We start from the raw sequence: 13202 nt of genomic DNA, 5'->3' as shown, positions 1-13202 counted from the left end.
CTAGAATGAGAGTTTAGCTGATTGCCATCAGAGAGGAAACAGAAGCGGGCAGTTTTTTATAAATGGGGGTGGGGTCCTAAAACTTTCAATCCAAGCCACAAGTCAGTCACCATTTCTGCCACCTTGCCTGGGTTCCCTCAACAGACTGCTCCAAGCTTGGGGGCATCCAGTCGAAGAAGCCTCTGCTAATGCTGACTTGAATATGTAGTCATTGCTGAATGCCTCCAGGAGGAAGGGCTTTGGGGGTAAATATAAAGAATCATCTATGGTTTGCGGCTCCCACCACTGTTTATGGGCTCAGCTGCTGGATGTGGTTTTGTTTCTCCCTCACGGACTGAGCGACGCCTGTATGCAGAGCCTGCCACCCCATCCCTCCCTGCTGACGCCTAGTGCTGGTCTGTCTGCGCTCCTAGCATTACACAGCCTTTCCACATCTGAAGCGCCAGGCCTGCCATAGCCCATTCTTCTTAGAATAGATTACAGGGGACAAAATACATACAGAAACACAGAGGCACACATGCATACCTACATACATACATGTGTGTGCATATGCATACACATATGCACATTCATACGCATGCATATGTACACACTTGCACATATATGCCTCTATACATACACATACATGCACACATGCATATGTATACATGTGTACATATATGCATATACACACATACATAGATGATGATGGTACAAACCACTGGTCTCTGTAGTCCCAATTTCTGCCTCTAAAATAATCTTTTTTATTTCAGAGAATCTTTGCAAGTAGAGCTTCCTGGTGTCTTCTCAGAGTAGGCAGAACCCTTGAGCACTTTTAATATCCCTGCTATGGATCCAATAGAGAAAGAAGATGCTGTCTGCTCCCTACAATTTACAGCTTCACAGCCCCTACACAGGGTCACTAGCAATTGAACTTGACTCAGTGGCAGTGAGTTTGGTTTGTGTCTGGTTGTCTTTAGCTCCCTTGTTGAACCACATCCAGGTCGCTGTCCTGAGGAGTGCTTGAAGCCCGAGATGGCATGAAGGATTAGTGTTCCGCTGCAAACCACAAGGTGAGCCGTTTGAACCCACCAGCCACTCTGCAGAAGAAAGATGGGGCTTTCTGCCCCCGCCCCCCAGAGATTGACAGCCTCCATAGCTCAAAGGGTCCAAGGCCCTCTGCTTGATCCTTTAGGAACGCTATGAGTCAGAATGCACCTGATTATTTTAATTTGTTTTATTTTGTTATTTTATTTGGGGGGTTAACGTTGCTTAATATTTTGGTCTTTGCACTGGCACGTGTACATGTTCACTTTGTCTTTTATAGTGTTTCTTCCCATCACAATTATCTTTCTATGTATTGAAGAGACTCCTTCTAGACTCTATGTTTGGGGGTACAGGAACGTATCACCTTATTTCCTGTTTATTAGCTGGTCTAGGTTCTACCTCAGTTTCTGTGTCCTTTAAAAAAGAAAAACAACTCTCTTGTACATATATTACTTCATCTTATTGTGGCTTTCAGCAGCCTATCTTCTGGGTAATTCAAAATTCATCATTTCTTCTGTAATATGAAGCAAGCAAGAGAAGCATTTCCTAAAGAAGACTTTTTGAAAGGGCAAAGAAAGGAGAATGTCCATCTCTGGGGATTAGCATGAGGAAAAGTTTCTAATATACTAGGATGGGAGCTGGAAGATCTAGCTATCTGTATCCAATATCTCCAATTAATAAACCAACCCCACCCCCCAGGATGTTAAAATACAAGATGTCTGCATCGCATGAGCTACTGTCAGACAGATGCGACCCAAAAGTATATCATTGGGCATTAGGATAACCTGGACTCTTTAAGGTTAAGACGATGCTTCCTTTGTTGCCTCCTGACATGGCCAAGGCTTTGGCTAGCCTGTGTGAATTGTATCTATATCGCAGGATAACCTATTCCAGAAACAGCATCCACAACGTGGCACAGCTCTCCATGATCAAAGACGCTCACCCAAACACACACAGAAACTAGAGTGCCGCTGCCTTCACTGCTGACCCGGGTGGACTGCGCGGTAAGGTATCTATGAGTGTCACCAGTGACCATCTGGGGTAACAGAAATGCCTCTGAGTCCAGCTCGTCCCATGTTGAGCACCACACCCGGACTGGAATCCCTAGCCTATGTTGTCCCAGAAAACATGTCAGGCGCCTTGACTTGCAGCTACCAGGTTATTTGCACTGGGGCCCCGCCTCAGCAGCAGGATTTGCTTTTTGGGGGTGCCTGTAATTTGGGTGGGGGGAAAACATGTGTTCCTACATGGGTGTGGGGTGAGTTTGCTTTCTCTTCCAGCCTGGTCCTCACCATCATCACCTTCTATTTCTGTCCTCTCTGCTCTTTCAGAGCATCCAGGCAACACCAGAGAGGGGCTTCTGGTCCACTCAACTGATTGTCATGATATCTGCAATATAGGCCATTGAAAAAGACCAGGGACATGGAGCCTGGCTAAAGGCCCCTTATTATCCTTCCCCGCTCCTCTGTGAAGACAGATTTGAACTTTATACAATTCAGCATCAGTGTGTTGATGAGAGCCAATGTGCCAGGCAGCCAGGGAGGGGGCTATCGGGTAGACCTGACAAGCAGGGATGGGGAGGTGAGGCTCTGTTCCAGTCTTCTCCCAGCAGAATCTCATCCCCAGGCAGAGGGCTCACTGTTCTGAGCACAGGAGCAGAAACCTAATGAAGCTTTGAGTTTGCCCAGACCAGCTGCAATGGATGACACCCTATCATTCAATAGATGGCAAACATCTGTTTGCATCATTAAGAGCTACCATTCTATTGCCCACATCGGTTTTTGCTCATGCACGCTTCCCTCTCCCCAGCCTGGGCTCCATCATGCTGACAAGGAATTAACTGACACCTCCTCCTTCTCTTTATGTAAGTCACTTTGGGCCATGCAATTATAAAATACTGGTTATGCCACTGACCCAGGTCTAATGATGTGCTGATAATGAGATCAATCCATCATACTACAAAGATCGATGTTACACGAGAACCATCGTAATTAGTAACAATTCGTAGAAAGTGATGCATTTGAATTACAGTGTTAGCAGGGTACTGGAATCTATCATGGACCACTCAAAGAATGAATCAAGTCTCTCTTTGGAAGAAATACAGTCAGAATGTTCCTCAGAGGCAAGGATCCCTTGACTGTCATCTGGCATACTTTGGGCACATTATCAGAAGGAGCCAGTCCCTGGAGACGGACAGTCTGCTTGGTAGCGTGGACGAGCAGCCACGAAGGGGAAGACCCTCAACCAGGTGGATTGACATGGTGGCCGCACCATGAGAGGGTGAGGGCGGCAGGCATGGGCGTCTCGTGCTGTTGCACATGGGGCTGCAGTGAGTCAGAACTGACTGCACAGCGCCTGACTACAACAGCATAGTAGAAACCATGAAGCCTCGTCTTTAAATCCAGACACGGGGATGGTGTTCCTTGGTTTGGCAGAAGGAACACAATGGCAATTATGAAACTGATGCTGCCTTGGTGGTGTCCTGCTGTGCCCAGAGTGAACTCTTCCATTGCTGAAACTGAAAAGAAATCTTGAGGCAGATGCGGGGGATCCTAGATGAAAGACCAAGCTTTCCAGGATATCAAAGGGGGCATTTGGGTGACTCAGGACAGTGCCCATTTACCAACCACTTGCAAAAGTTTCCCCAATATTTTCACAACTAGTTAAATTGCTCAATCGTCTGACTACCTACCCCGACTGTGATAAATCACTACACGTTTCATGCTGGTTCAAACCAATTAGATGCTTGCTTCTGAACAGTGCAATCCCGAATAATAATGGCAACATACAGGGTATACAGTCAGCAACTATTTTAATTCACTGGGACCTTCAGGCATTTTTCAACTGAATGCAGATTGAAAGCAAATAAAAGGCGTATCTTATAGCCATATACTTACAACAGCTGCAAAAATGTACTTCTGGTCTTTTTCTTGTAAAAAGAGCAGCACATCACTTAGAAGTAGAGCTAGAATATCTTCAAAGGAGAAAAAACAGTAGGATTAATTCATACAATTAACCATAATTCAGATTCCTTTATTTAATATGGTGATTTCGTGTTTGAAATTTAAAGCAATTTAATAAATATAAGAAGCCCATAATTCAGACTCATTATAAATTTGTTTGCTGAAATGTCCAAAGTTATGCTCTATAGATACCTAGAGGAAAACTGTTCAAGGCAATTGTACGTGTTTGTACGTATTCAATCTCCAGGGGAAAACACAACATTGTTTTAGTTTTAAAAATGGCAGGAAGCCTGCCTCGGGAACCCCTTCCAGCACTAACAGCCCGGGGAGCAACCGTGGGCGTTCCTGCCTACTGGGAGCATGAGCGACCTGCCTGTGTACTCATGCCGGAGCGGCTTTGCTCTTCCCATTCACTGCGGAGGTTCCAGCGGCCGGCGGCTCCGAGCTCTGAGCCTACCATGGCATATTCCTCCCAGGGTGGAGGGCAGGCGCCATGCCTGCTGTTTCCCACCAGAGACACCATTGTCCGATCCAGCTCAGAACACGTCACTGAGGAGCCCATGCCGCTCACAGGGCCAGCGGCCCATGGGAAAAGCCTGCCAGGGAGCCTAGGACACGATTTGCAGCCCCCGCCGGAGCTGTCTGTGCACTCCAGCCAGCTCTCACCACTGTGGTGCCTTGCGGGGGTCCCCAGCGCCAGCTTCTAGGCCTTCCCCAGCCATTCCCAGCCGGCATAGGATGCAGGTGCTGCGGCTTGTACCTCCCTCAGCACCCCTTGTGTCCCCAGACTTTTCTGGCCTGTGCAGGAGGCTTGCCCCTGGGGGGCAGCTCCCGCTCGAGTAGCCTCTGCCCACAGGCTCAACTCTACAGGCCTGCAGGGACCTGGGAGGGCTTGCTGATCTGATGAGATTTTACCCCCACATAGCCCAGCTCTGGAGCCCAGATCAGCTATGGCAGCAAGGCCTAGCCCACCTCCGCCTTCTATTAGGCATCACTAGAACTTGGAGGGAAAAGAAGGGGGAAATGTTTAAATATTATTTTTTATCTCGTGCTGGTTTTTCTCTTTTCTTACTTTTACTTTCTGTGTTTTCTTTTCTCTTCTTTCCTCCTCCTTTTTCATTATTGCTTTCCTTCTATCTCTTTTTTCTCCTTCCACTTCCACTATTATCACTTCTTTTCTCTCTTTTGTAGCTTCTCCTTCTTTCTCTCTCCATTTTTTTCTTTTTCCTCTCCAAAATTTTTTAAATTGTTTTTTAATTTTTAACTTTAGTTTTTTTTATTACTAAACAAAAAAAGGGTACCCAGACAGACCAAGTCAAAGCAGCTTGGGGCACTCACTGAGGCTCACTAAGCCTTCGGGGAACTCTGCCTACACAGCAGTCTGACCCATCCGTAAAGTAGGTCATAGGCAGTGGCCTGAAAGAATCCTCAACAGTAACACAGATAAGGTTCCCCTGACCTCTCAGAAACATGGGGCCTATGAAAGGATCTAAGAAAAATCACAGACCACATCACTCCCAACAAAAAAGAGGGACAAAACATAGTAGCAAAGAGAACATCTCTCATAGAAGAAACAGATACAGATCTGCCATAGAAGGAAATTTTCAGAAGTCAACTTGCAGTAATACAGGAGCTGAGGGAAGCAACCCAGAATAGGATGCAATGATAGAGGAGATGAAGTCCACAATAGAGAGGATGAAGTCCACCCACCAAAAGGAATTGCAGGAGCTAACAGAGGAGGTAGCAGAAGCCACACACAAGGTCACAGAATTATGAATAGGCTTTAGGAGGCAGAGAACCGTATCAGTGATCTCGAGGACACTCAAACAGACCTAAGCAAGTGAGAAAGACAGATAGGAAAATTAAAGAAACAGAAGATAGCCTTAGATCAATGACAGATGCTATGAAGAGGAATAATAGTCGAATAATCATTCTACTGGAGCACAACACAACACACAAATTGACAGCCAAGATAGAAAAGGAATTTCTGTAAGAACACTTTCCCACCATAATAAGGGAGAACCAGGCACACATACAGGGAAGCAGAAAAGACACCAGCTAGACTAGATCCCAAGAAGAACATGCCAAAACATATAACAGTAAAAGTATTCAACTTCAAGAAAAAAAGAGAAAATTTTATGAGCAGCAAGAGAAAGGAAGGCAGTCACATACAACAGAGTGCAGGTAAGAATATACTCAGACCTATCAGCAGATACCATAAAGAGGATGAAAGAATGGAGCAACATCTTCCAAAAGCTGAAAGAAAAAAATGCCACTCCAGAATCCTGTACCCTGCCAAGTTACCCATTAAGATAGATGATGAGATAATGATCTTGAGGTACAAGGAAAGACTCAAAGAATATGCTGCATGTCACCCGACCATGCGGAAGATACTGGCTGACACACTATGGCCAGAGGATCAACCTCCACCAAGAACAAACAGGAAACCACCATATAGCCCATCTCCATCTAGAAGCCAACATGCCAGCAACAATTACCAGGACAAGAGGGTCTCAGATGGAAAAGAGGACAAGATAGAAACTCTCCACTCAAACCCAGCACACTGATATGAAGTGAGATAGGTAAAGACCCAAACCACAAAAGAGGGTATGACAACTATGAATCCAGAGATAATGATAATAACTCTGAATCCCAATGGACTCAATTCGTGCATTAAAAGAAAAAGGCTTGAGGACTGGCTCAGAAAACATAATCCATCAATCTGCTGCCTGCAAGGCACACATCTTAAGTGCACAGACAAGAATATGCTAGGAATAAAGGGTTGGCAGAAAGTTTACCAATCAAATTGTAACTAAAAAAAGGCAGGGGTGGCTATCTTAATCTCCGACAAAATGGACCTCAAGATTCAAACCATAAAAAGAGACAAAGAGGGCCATTACATAATGCTCAAAGGTGCGGTAAACCAAGAAGCACTTAGCATATTGAATATTTACGTTCCTAATAATGGTGCAGCAAATTTCGTCAAACTATTAAAAAGATGAAAAAAGAAATCACGGACTCAACAATCATAGCAGGTGACTTTAAAACTCCATTATCAGACAAAGACAGATCACTCAGAAAGAAGCTCAGCAAAGAGGCCATAGAGCTAAACAATGTAATTAGGACAAAAGGGCCTGATAGACATTTATAGAGCTTTCCATCCAAATGCAAAGGATTTCACATTCTTCTCAAGTCCACATGGTTCTTTTTCCAAAAATAGACCACATGCTGGGACACGAGTTCAGCCTGAGTAAATTCAAACACATATTATCCAGACATACTATGTCTGGATATTATCAAGACATCTTTCTCAGATCACCATGCCATTAAGCTGGAGATTAATAAGAGAATGTCCAGAAAAGCAAGGACAGCCAGTTGGAGGATGAACAACGATCTCCTGCGACATGAGTGGTTACAGGCCCAGATTAGAGAGGATATGAGAAAGTTTCTAGGAACTAACGAGAATGAGAATACAACGTATCCAAACTTATAGGACACTGCGAAGGCAGTTATCAGAGGTAGCTTGATATCATTAATTGCATATAAGAAAAAAGAAGAGAGGCTTATGAGAGATACGTTAATACAAAACCTCCAACAACTAGAACTGAGTCAGCAGAACAACCCCTCCAATAGCAAGAGAAAAGAAATAATAAAAATCAGGGCGGAATTAAACCAGTGGGAAGACAAGAGAACAACGCAAAAGATAAATGCAGCTAAAAGCTCGTTCTATGAAAGAATGAACAAAATTGACAGTCCTCTGGCAAAGCTTACCAAGGATAGAAAGGAGAAAACATCAATAACCAGGATGAGGGATGGAACAGGGGCAATAATAACAGACACCAATGAGATTAAAAGGATAATCACAAAGTAATATAAAGGTCTGTATTTAATGAATTCAGAAACATGGAATACGTGGATAAATATTTGGAAAAACAGTCTCTCCCTAGATTATCTCAGACAGAAATCAAGAATCTCAACAAACCCATAGCAAAAGAAGAAATGGAGAGGGTCATCAAAAACCGACCAACAAAAAAAGCCCCAGGGTCAGATGGCTTCACAGCAGAATTCTACCAAGCATTCAGGGAAGAGTTAACACCGATCCTCAACAAAGTATTCCATAACATAGAAGAGGATGGCAAACTCATTTTACGAAGCCAGCATTACTTTGATACCCAAACAGGGCAAAGAACCCACAGGTAGAGAGAATTACAGACCAATATTTCTAATGAACATAGATGCAAAAATCCTTAACAAAATATTGGCCAATACAATACAAAAGTATATAAAACATATCATCCACCATGACCAGGTAGGATTCATCCAAGGGATGCAGGGATGGTTTAACATTGGAAAATCCATCAATATTATACACCACATCAAGAAGATAAAGGACAAAAACCGTATGATAATAACCATAGGTGCATAAAAAGCATTTGACAGCATCCAACACCCATTCCTAATCAAGACACTCATGAAGATAGGCTTGGAAGATAAGTTCCTCAAGCTGATACAAGCTATCTATGAAAGACCGACGGCCAACATCATAGTCAATGGAGAAAAACAAAAACAATCCTACTGAAAAAGGGTACTACACAAGGATGCCCCCTGTCCCCACTTCTATTCAATATCTTTTGGAGGTTCTGGCTAACAACATAAGACAGTGGAAGGGCATCAAAGGGATCAAAATGGGAGAGGAGGAGGTGAAACTATCGCTACTTGCAGACGACATGATCCTGTACACTGAAAACCTCAAAAGCTCCACAGCTGGAGTACTTTCGGGAATAGAGGAATATGGAAGGTTGGCAGGATACAAGACCAATAAACAGAAGTCGGCAGGCTTTCTATACACATTGGACAGGACCATGGAAGAGGGGATTAAGAAGGAAGTACACTTCACAGTAGCTAAGAACAAACTGAAAAACCTAGGAATATATGTAACTAAAAATACTAAAGACCTATACAAGGAAAACGGTAAGACCCTACTACAGGAAACCAAAAGTGACCTCCACAAATGGAAGAAATCCCCTGCTCATGGATTAGAAGGCTTAACATAGTAAAGATGATAATCCTACCTAAAGTACTGTACAAGTCCAATGCTATACCAATTCAAATACCATCAACCTTCTTCAAAGAATTCCAATTTCATATGGAGAGGGAAGAAACCCAGAATTAGCAGAGAACTCCTCAAGAAGAAGTACACAGTTGGAGGACTCGCTTTGCCCGATTTTAATGCCTATTACACAACTACAGTGGTCAAAACAGCGTGGTACTGGCACAACGACAGACACTCAGACCAGTGGAAAAGAATAGAAAGCCCAAGAATAAAACCATCAGCATATAGACAACTGATCTTTGACAAGGGTCCCCAAACCACCAAGTGGGAAGCAGCTGCCCCTTTTAACAAGTGGTGTTGGAAACAATGGATATCCACATGTAGAAAGATGAAACAAGATGTTTACCTCACCCCATGCACAAGAATAAACTCTAGGTGGATCAAAGACCTAGAAGTTAAACCCCAAACCATCAGGACCATCAAGGATGGAATTGGGACTAACCTCAGAGCACTGGCCCAGGGAACTCATAGGCTCACTGCAATAGGGAAGGGTACACACACAGGTGAACTGGAAATTGACAAATGTGATTTAATAAGAAAAAAAGCATCTGTGCACCTCGAAAGACTTCACCAAGAGGGTGACAAGACAACCCACAGACTGAGAGAGGATTTTTAGTAATGACACATCAGACAAAGGACTCGTTACTAAAATCTAAAACACCATCATGACCTGCAAAAAGAGCAAAACAGTTAACCCCCTAAGGGTGTGGGCAAAAGAATTGAAAAGAACTTTCACTAGGGAGGAGACCAATATGGCCAACAAGCATATGAGAAAGTGTTCCAGGTCATTAGCCATAAGAGAAATGCAAATCAAATCAACCATGAGATACCACCTAACACCCCTGAGGCTATCCCAAATCAACAAGTCAGAGAGCAACAAGGGGCTGTGGTGAAGTAGGAACCCTCCTCCACTGCTGGTGGTGGTGTAGATGTGTACAACCACTGTTGAAAGCAATCTGGCAATACTTAAAGAATATGGAAATTAATCTACCTTATGACCCAGTCATCCCTCTACTGGGCATATACCCGGTGGAAGCAACAAATAAAACACGACCAGCCATCTGCACTCCAGTGTTTATTGCGGCACAATTCACAATCCCCAAGACTTGGAAACAGCCTAAGTTTCCACTGATACATGAGTGGATTAGTAAACTCTGGCACATTCATACAATGGAGTACTACGCAGCACTGAAAAGCACAGACAATCACATGAAACACGGAGTTTCGCGGGAAGTTGGAAGGAATCATGCTAAGCGAGGTAAGCCAAACTCAAAAGGACAGTTATAACATGAGTCCCCTGAGGTAAGTACAATCAGCATGCCAGGAATAGAAGAATAAACATCTATCTCGCAATAAATGGGTGGAAGCATAGATAGTTGGAGAGAGGGCAGGCCACACCTAGGGAGGTACATAAGAGTCCAACATAAAGAAGGGGAAGGGGGCAGGTGGAGGGAGAAGCACTGGGAAGAAACTGAGTTGATGGCACAGGGGAAACAGGGCACTAACCCACCCAGGGGGAGAGTATTGGTTGTGTCCCCACAGAACTGGAACATGCATACAGACCCCACCATGACACGCAAAACCAGGAGGGCAACATGTTAACGCGTGGAAGAATCCACAAAGAGACTGGACCATATGCCAGCCCTAACCAGAATTAGCCAGACCCCTACCATCGAAGGGAGTACCACAGAAAATGAAAATAGATCGTCGGGGAGTACCACAGAAAATGAAAATAGATCGTCTGGTGTGGGAACAGAACTGACCTACCCCACCACACCCAGAAGGAAGCTGAAGCAAAGGAAGGAGGAAGAATGGAGCGGAGCACACCTGGGCCCACCAAGCTCAGAGGATGATAGCCCGGCTCAGAGGGCCCAATGTACCGAGAGGACCATATAGCCGGCCCCAAAGCAAGATGTGACATCCTGCACTGACCATGGCCCTACACAATGTGGGATGTGCGACTGAGCTGACCCCACCACACTGAAGCAAACCACTGGGGGCATGCAATGGGGCGGCGGAGGAAACACAGCAAGGAGGTCCCAAGGGAGGCTAAAGGATGGACTTTGGGGCCAGGACATGGCACCCCATCAGACTCATCCAAAAAACACTCCTAAAGGTCAACAAACAGACCTCGAACTACTAACAGCCTTTTTTTTTTTTCCTTTTTTTCTCTTCTTTTAAATTTTGTATGTCAGTGGCTTTTTTGTTTGTTAGCTTATCGGTGTTGCAGCTGTTGTCGCCATGTTCTTATGTGCCACTTTGGTGCTGTCAAAGTCACCTCCAATTTTTTGTTGCATACATTAATATATCTGCAGGTACTCCTAGATAAGATAGGCTGGGCAAACAATGTGAGAAGGAAATAATGGAACCAACAGTCCCAGAGGAACATGAAAGTGTAGAAGGTAGGGGAAGGGAGGGAGTGTTGGCCAACCCAGGGACAAGGGAACAACGAGTGGTTCAAAACCAGTGGAGGGAGGGGATGGGAAGACTGGTAGGGAGTGATCAAGGGCAAGGTAACAGAGGAATTACTGAAACCAGAATCAAGGCTGAACATGGTAGTGGGACAGGAGGAAAGTGTAAGGAAATAGAGGAAAGGAGTAGGAGGCAAAGGGCATACAGAGAAGCCTAAATACAGACATGTAAATATATTTATGATTATGGGGGAAATAGACCTATGTGCATATATTTATAGGTTTAGTAATAGGCTAGCAGGCGGACATTGGGCCTCCTCATGCACATTCCCTTAATACAAGAGTGCCTTGCTCATCTAAATGGTCATTTCATGATACCCACCTTCCCAAATGATTGTTGAAGACAGATGTGTGCATAAGCAAAAGTGGCGAAGAAAGCTAATGGTGTCCGGCTATCAAAAGATATAGCATCTGGGATCTTAAAGGCTTGAAGGCAAACAAGCGACCATCTAGCTCAGAAGCAACAAAGCCCACAGAGAAGAAGCACACAAGCCTGTGTGAACATGAGGTGTTGACGGGATCAGGTAGCAGACACCAAAAAACAAAAACCATCCCTGTGTGATCACCTTCCCCACATAAACGCTGAATACAAATGTGTGCATAAGTAAGTGTGGTGAAGAAGGCTGGTGTTGCCTGGCTATCGAGAGATATAACGTCTTGGGACTTAAAGGCTTGAAAGTAAACAAATGGCAATCTAGTCAAGAAGCAAGAAAGCCTACATGAAGCAGCACACCAACATGTGTGATCATGAAGAGCCGAGGGGACCAGGTTTCAAGCACCAAAAGTGGGGGAGAAAAAATCATATCATCCTGAATGATATGAGGCGAGCACGTGATGGGGGCCCAATGTCTATCTGTAGACAACTGGACATCCCTTGCAGAGGAGTAGTGGGGAGGAGATGAGTCACTCAGGGTTCAGTGTAGCAACAATGAAACTCACAACCTTCCTCTAGTTCTTAAACACTTCCTCCCCCCAACTATCATGATCCCAATTCTACCTTGAAAACCTGGTTAGACCATAGGATGCACAGCGGTACAGATGGGAACTGGAAACACAGGGAATCCAGGACAGATGAACCCCTCAGGACCAGCGGTGAGAGTGGCAATACCAGGAGGGAAGAGGGGTAGAAAAGGGGCACCGATCACAAATATCTACACATAACCTCCTCTCTGGGGGGGATGGGCAACAGAAAAGTGGGTAAAGGAAGACGCCAGGAGGTATAAGACAAAATAATAATTTATAAATTATCAAGGGTTCAAGAGGGAGGGGGGAGCAAGGAGGGGAGGGAAAAAAGGAAAATGAGGAGCTGATTCCAGGAACCCAAGCGGAAAGTGAATTTTGAGAATGAGGGCAACAAATGTATGAGTGTGCTTTACACAATTGATGTGCATATGGATTGTGATAAGAGTTGTATGAACCCCTAATAAAATGATTTTTTTCTAATGGCAGGAAAGCATTCAAATAAAAGTGAGGTTCTAGTAGAGAAAAGAGGTTCTAGTAGAGAGAGTGGACAAGGAGTCCCTGGTGATATCGATGGTTAAGCGCTGCATCGCTGGCCAAACAGCGAGTGCCCTAAAGAGAAGGCTAGCGGCTGACCTCCCACAGGCCACAGCCTGGAGGTGCTTGTGC

The 13202-nt window shown here is 44.6% G+C and overlaps 1 protein-coding gene across 2 annotated transcripts in view; it reads right to left on the bottom strand.

Moving 5' to 3' along the window:
- ARHGEF28 (Rho guanine nucleotide exchange factor 28) overlaps positions 1 to 13202 on the bottom strand; it is a 113013-nt gene that overhangs the window by 26086 nt on the left and 73725 nt on the right. For both annotated transcript variants that reach the window (XM_075541167.1, XM_075541168.1), the window contains exon 18: positions 3924 to 4000. In XM_075541167.1, coding sequence (XP_075397282.1) covers positions 3924 to 4000 — 77 coding nt within the window. The remainder of the gene's footprint in view (positions 1 to 3923; positions 4001 to 13202) is intronic.

This window comes from Tenrec ecaudatus, chromosome 2 (assembly GCF_050624435.1).
Source record: "Tenrec ecaudatus isolate mTenEca1 chromosome 2, mTenEca1.hap1, whole genome shotgun sequence".
Lineage (NCBI taxonomy): Eukaryota > Metazoa > Chordata > Mammalia > Afrosoricida > Tenrecidae > Tenrec > Tenrec ecaudatus.
This window is presented reverse-complemented; position numbering and strand designations above follow the sequence as displayed.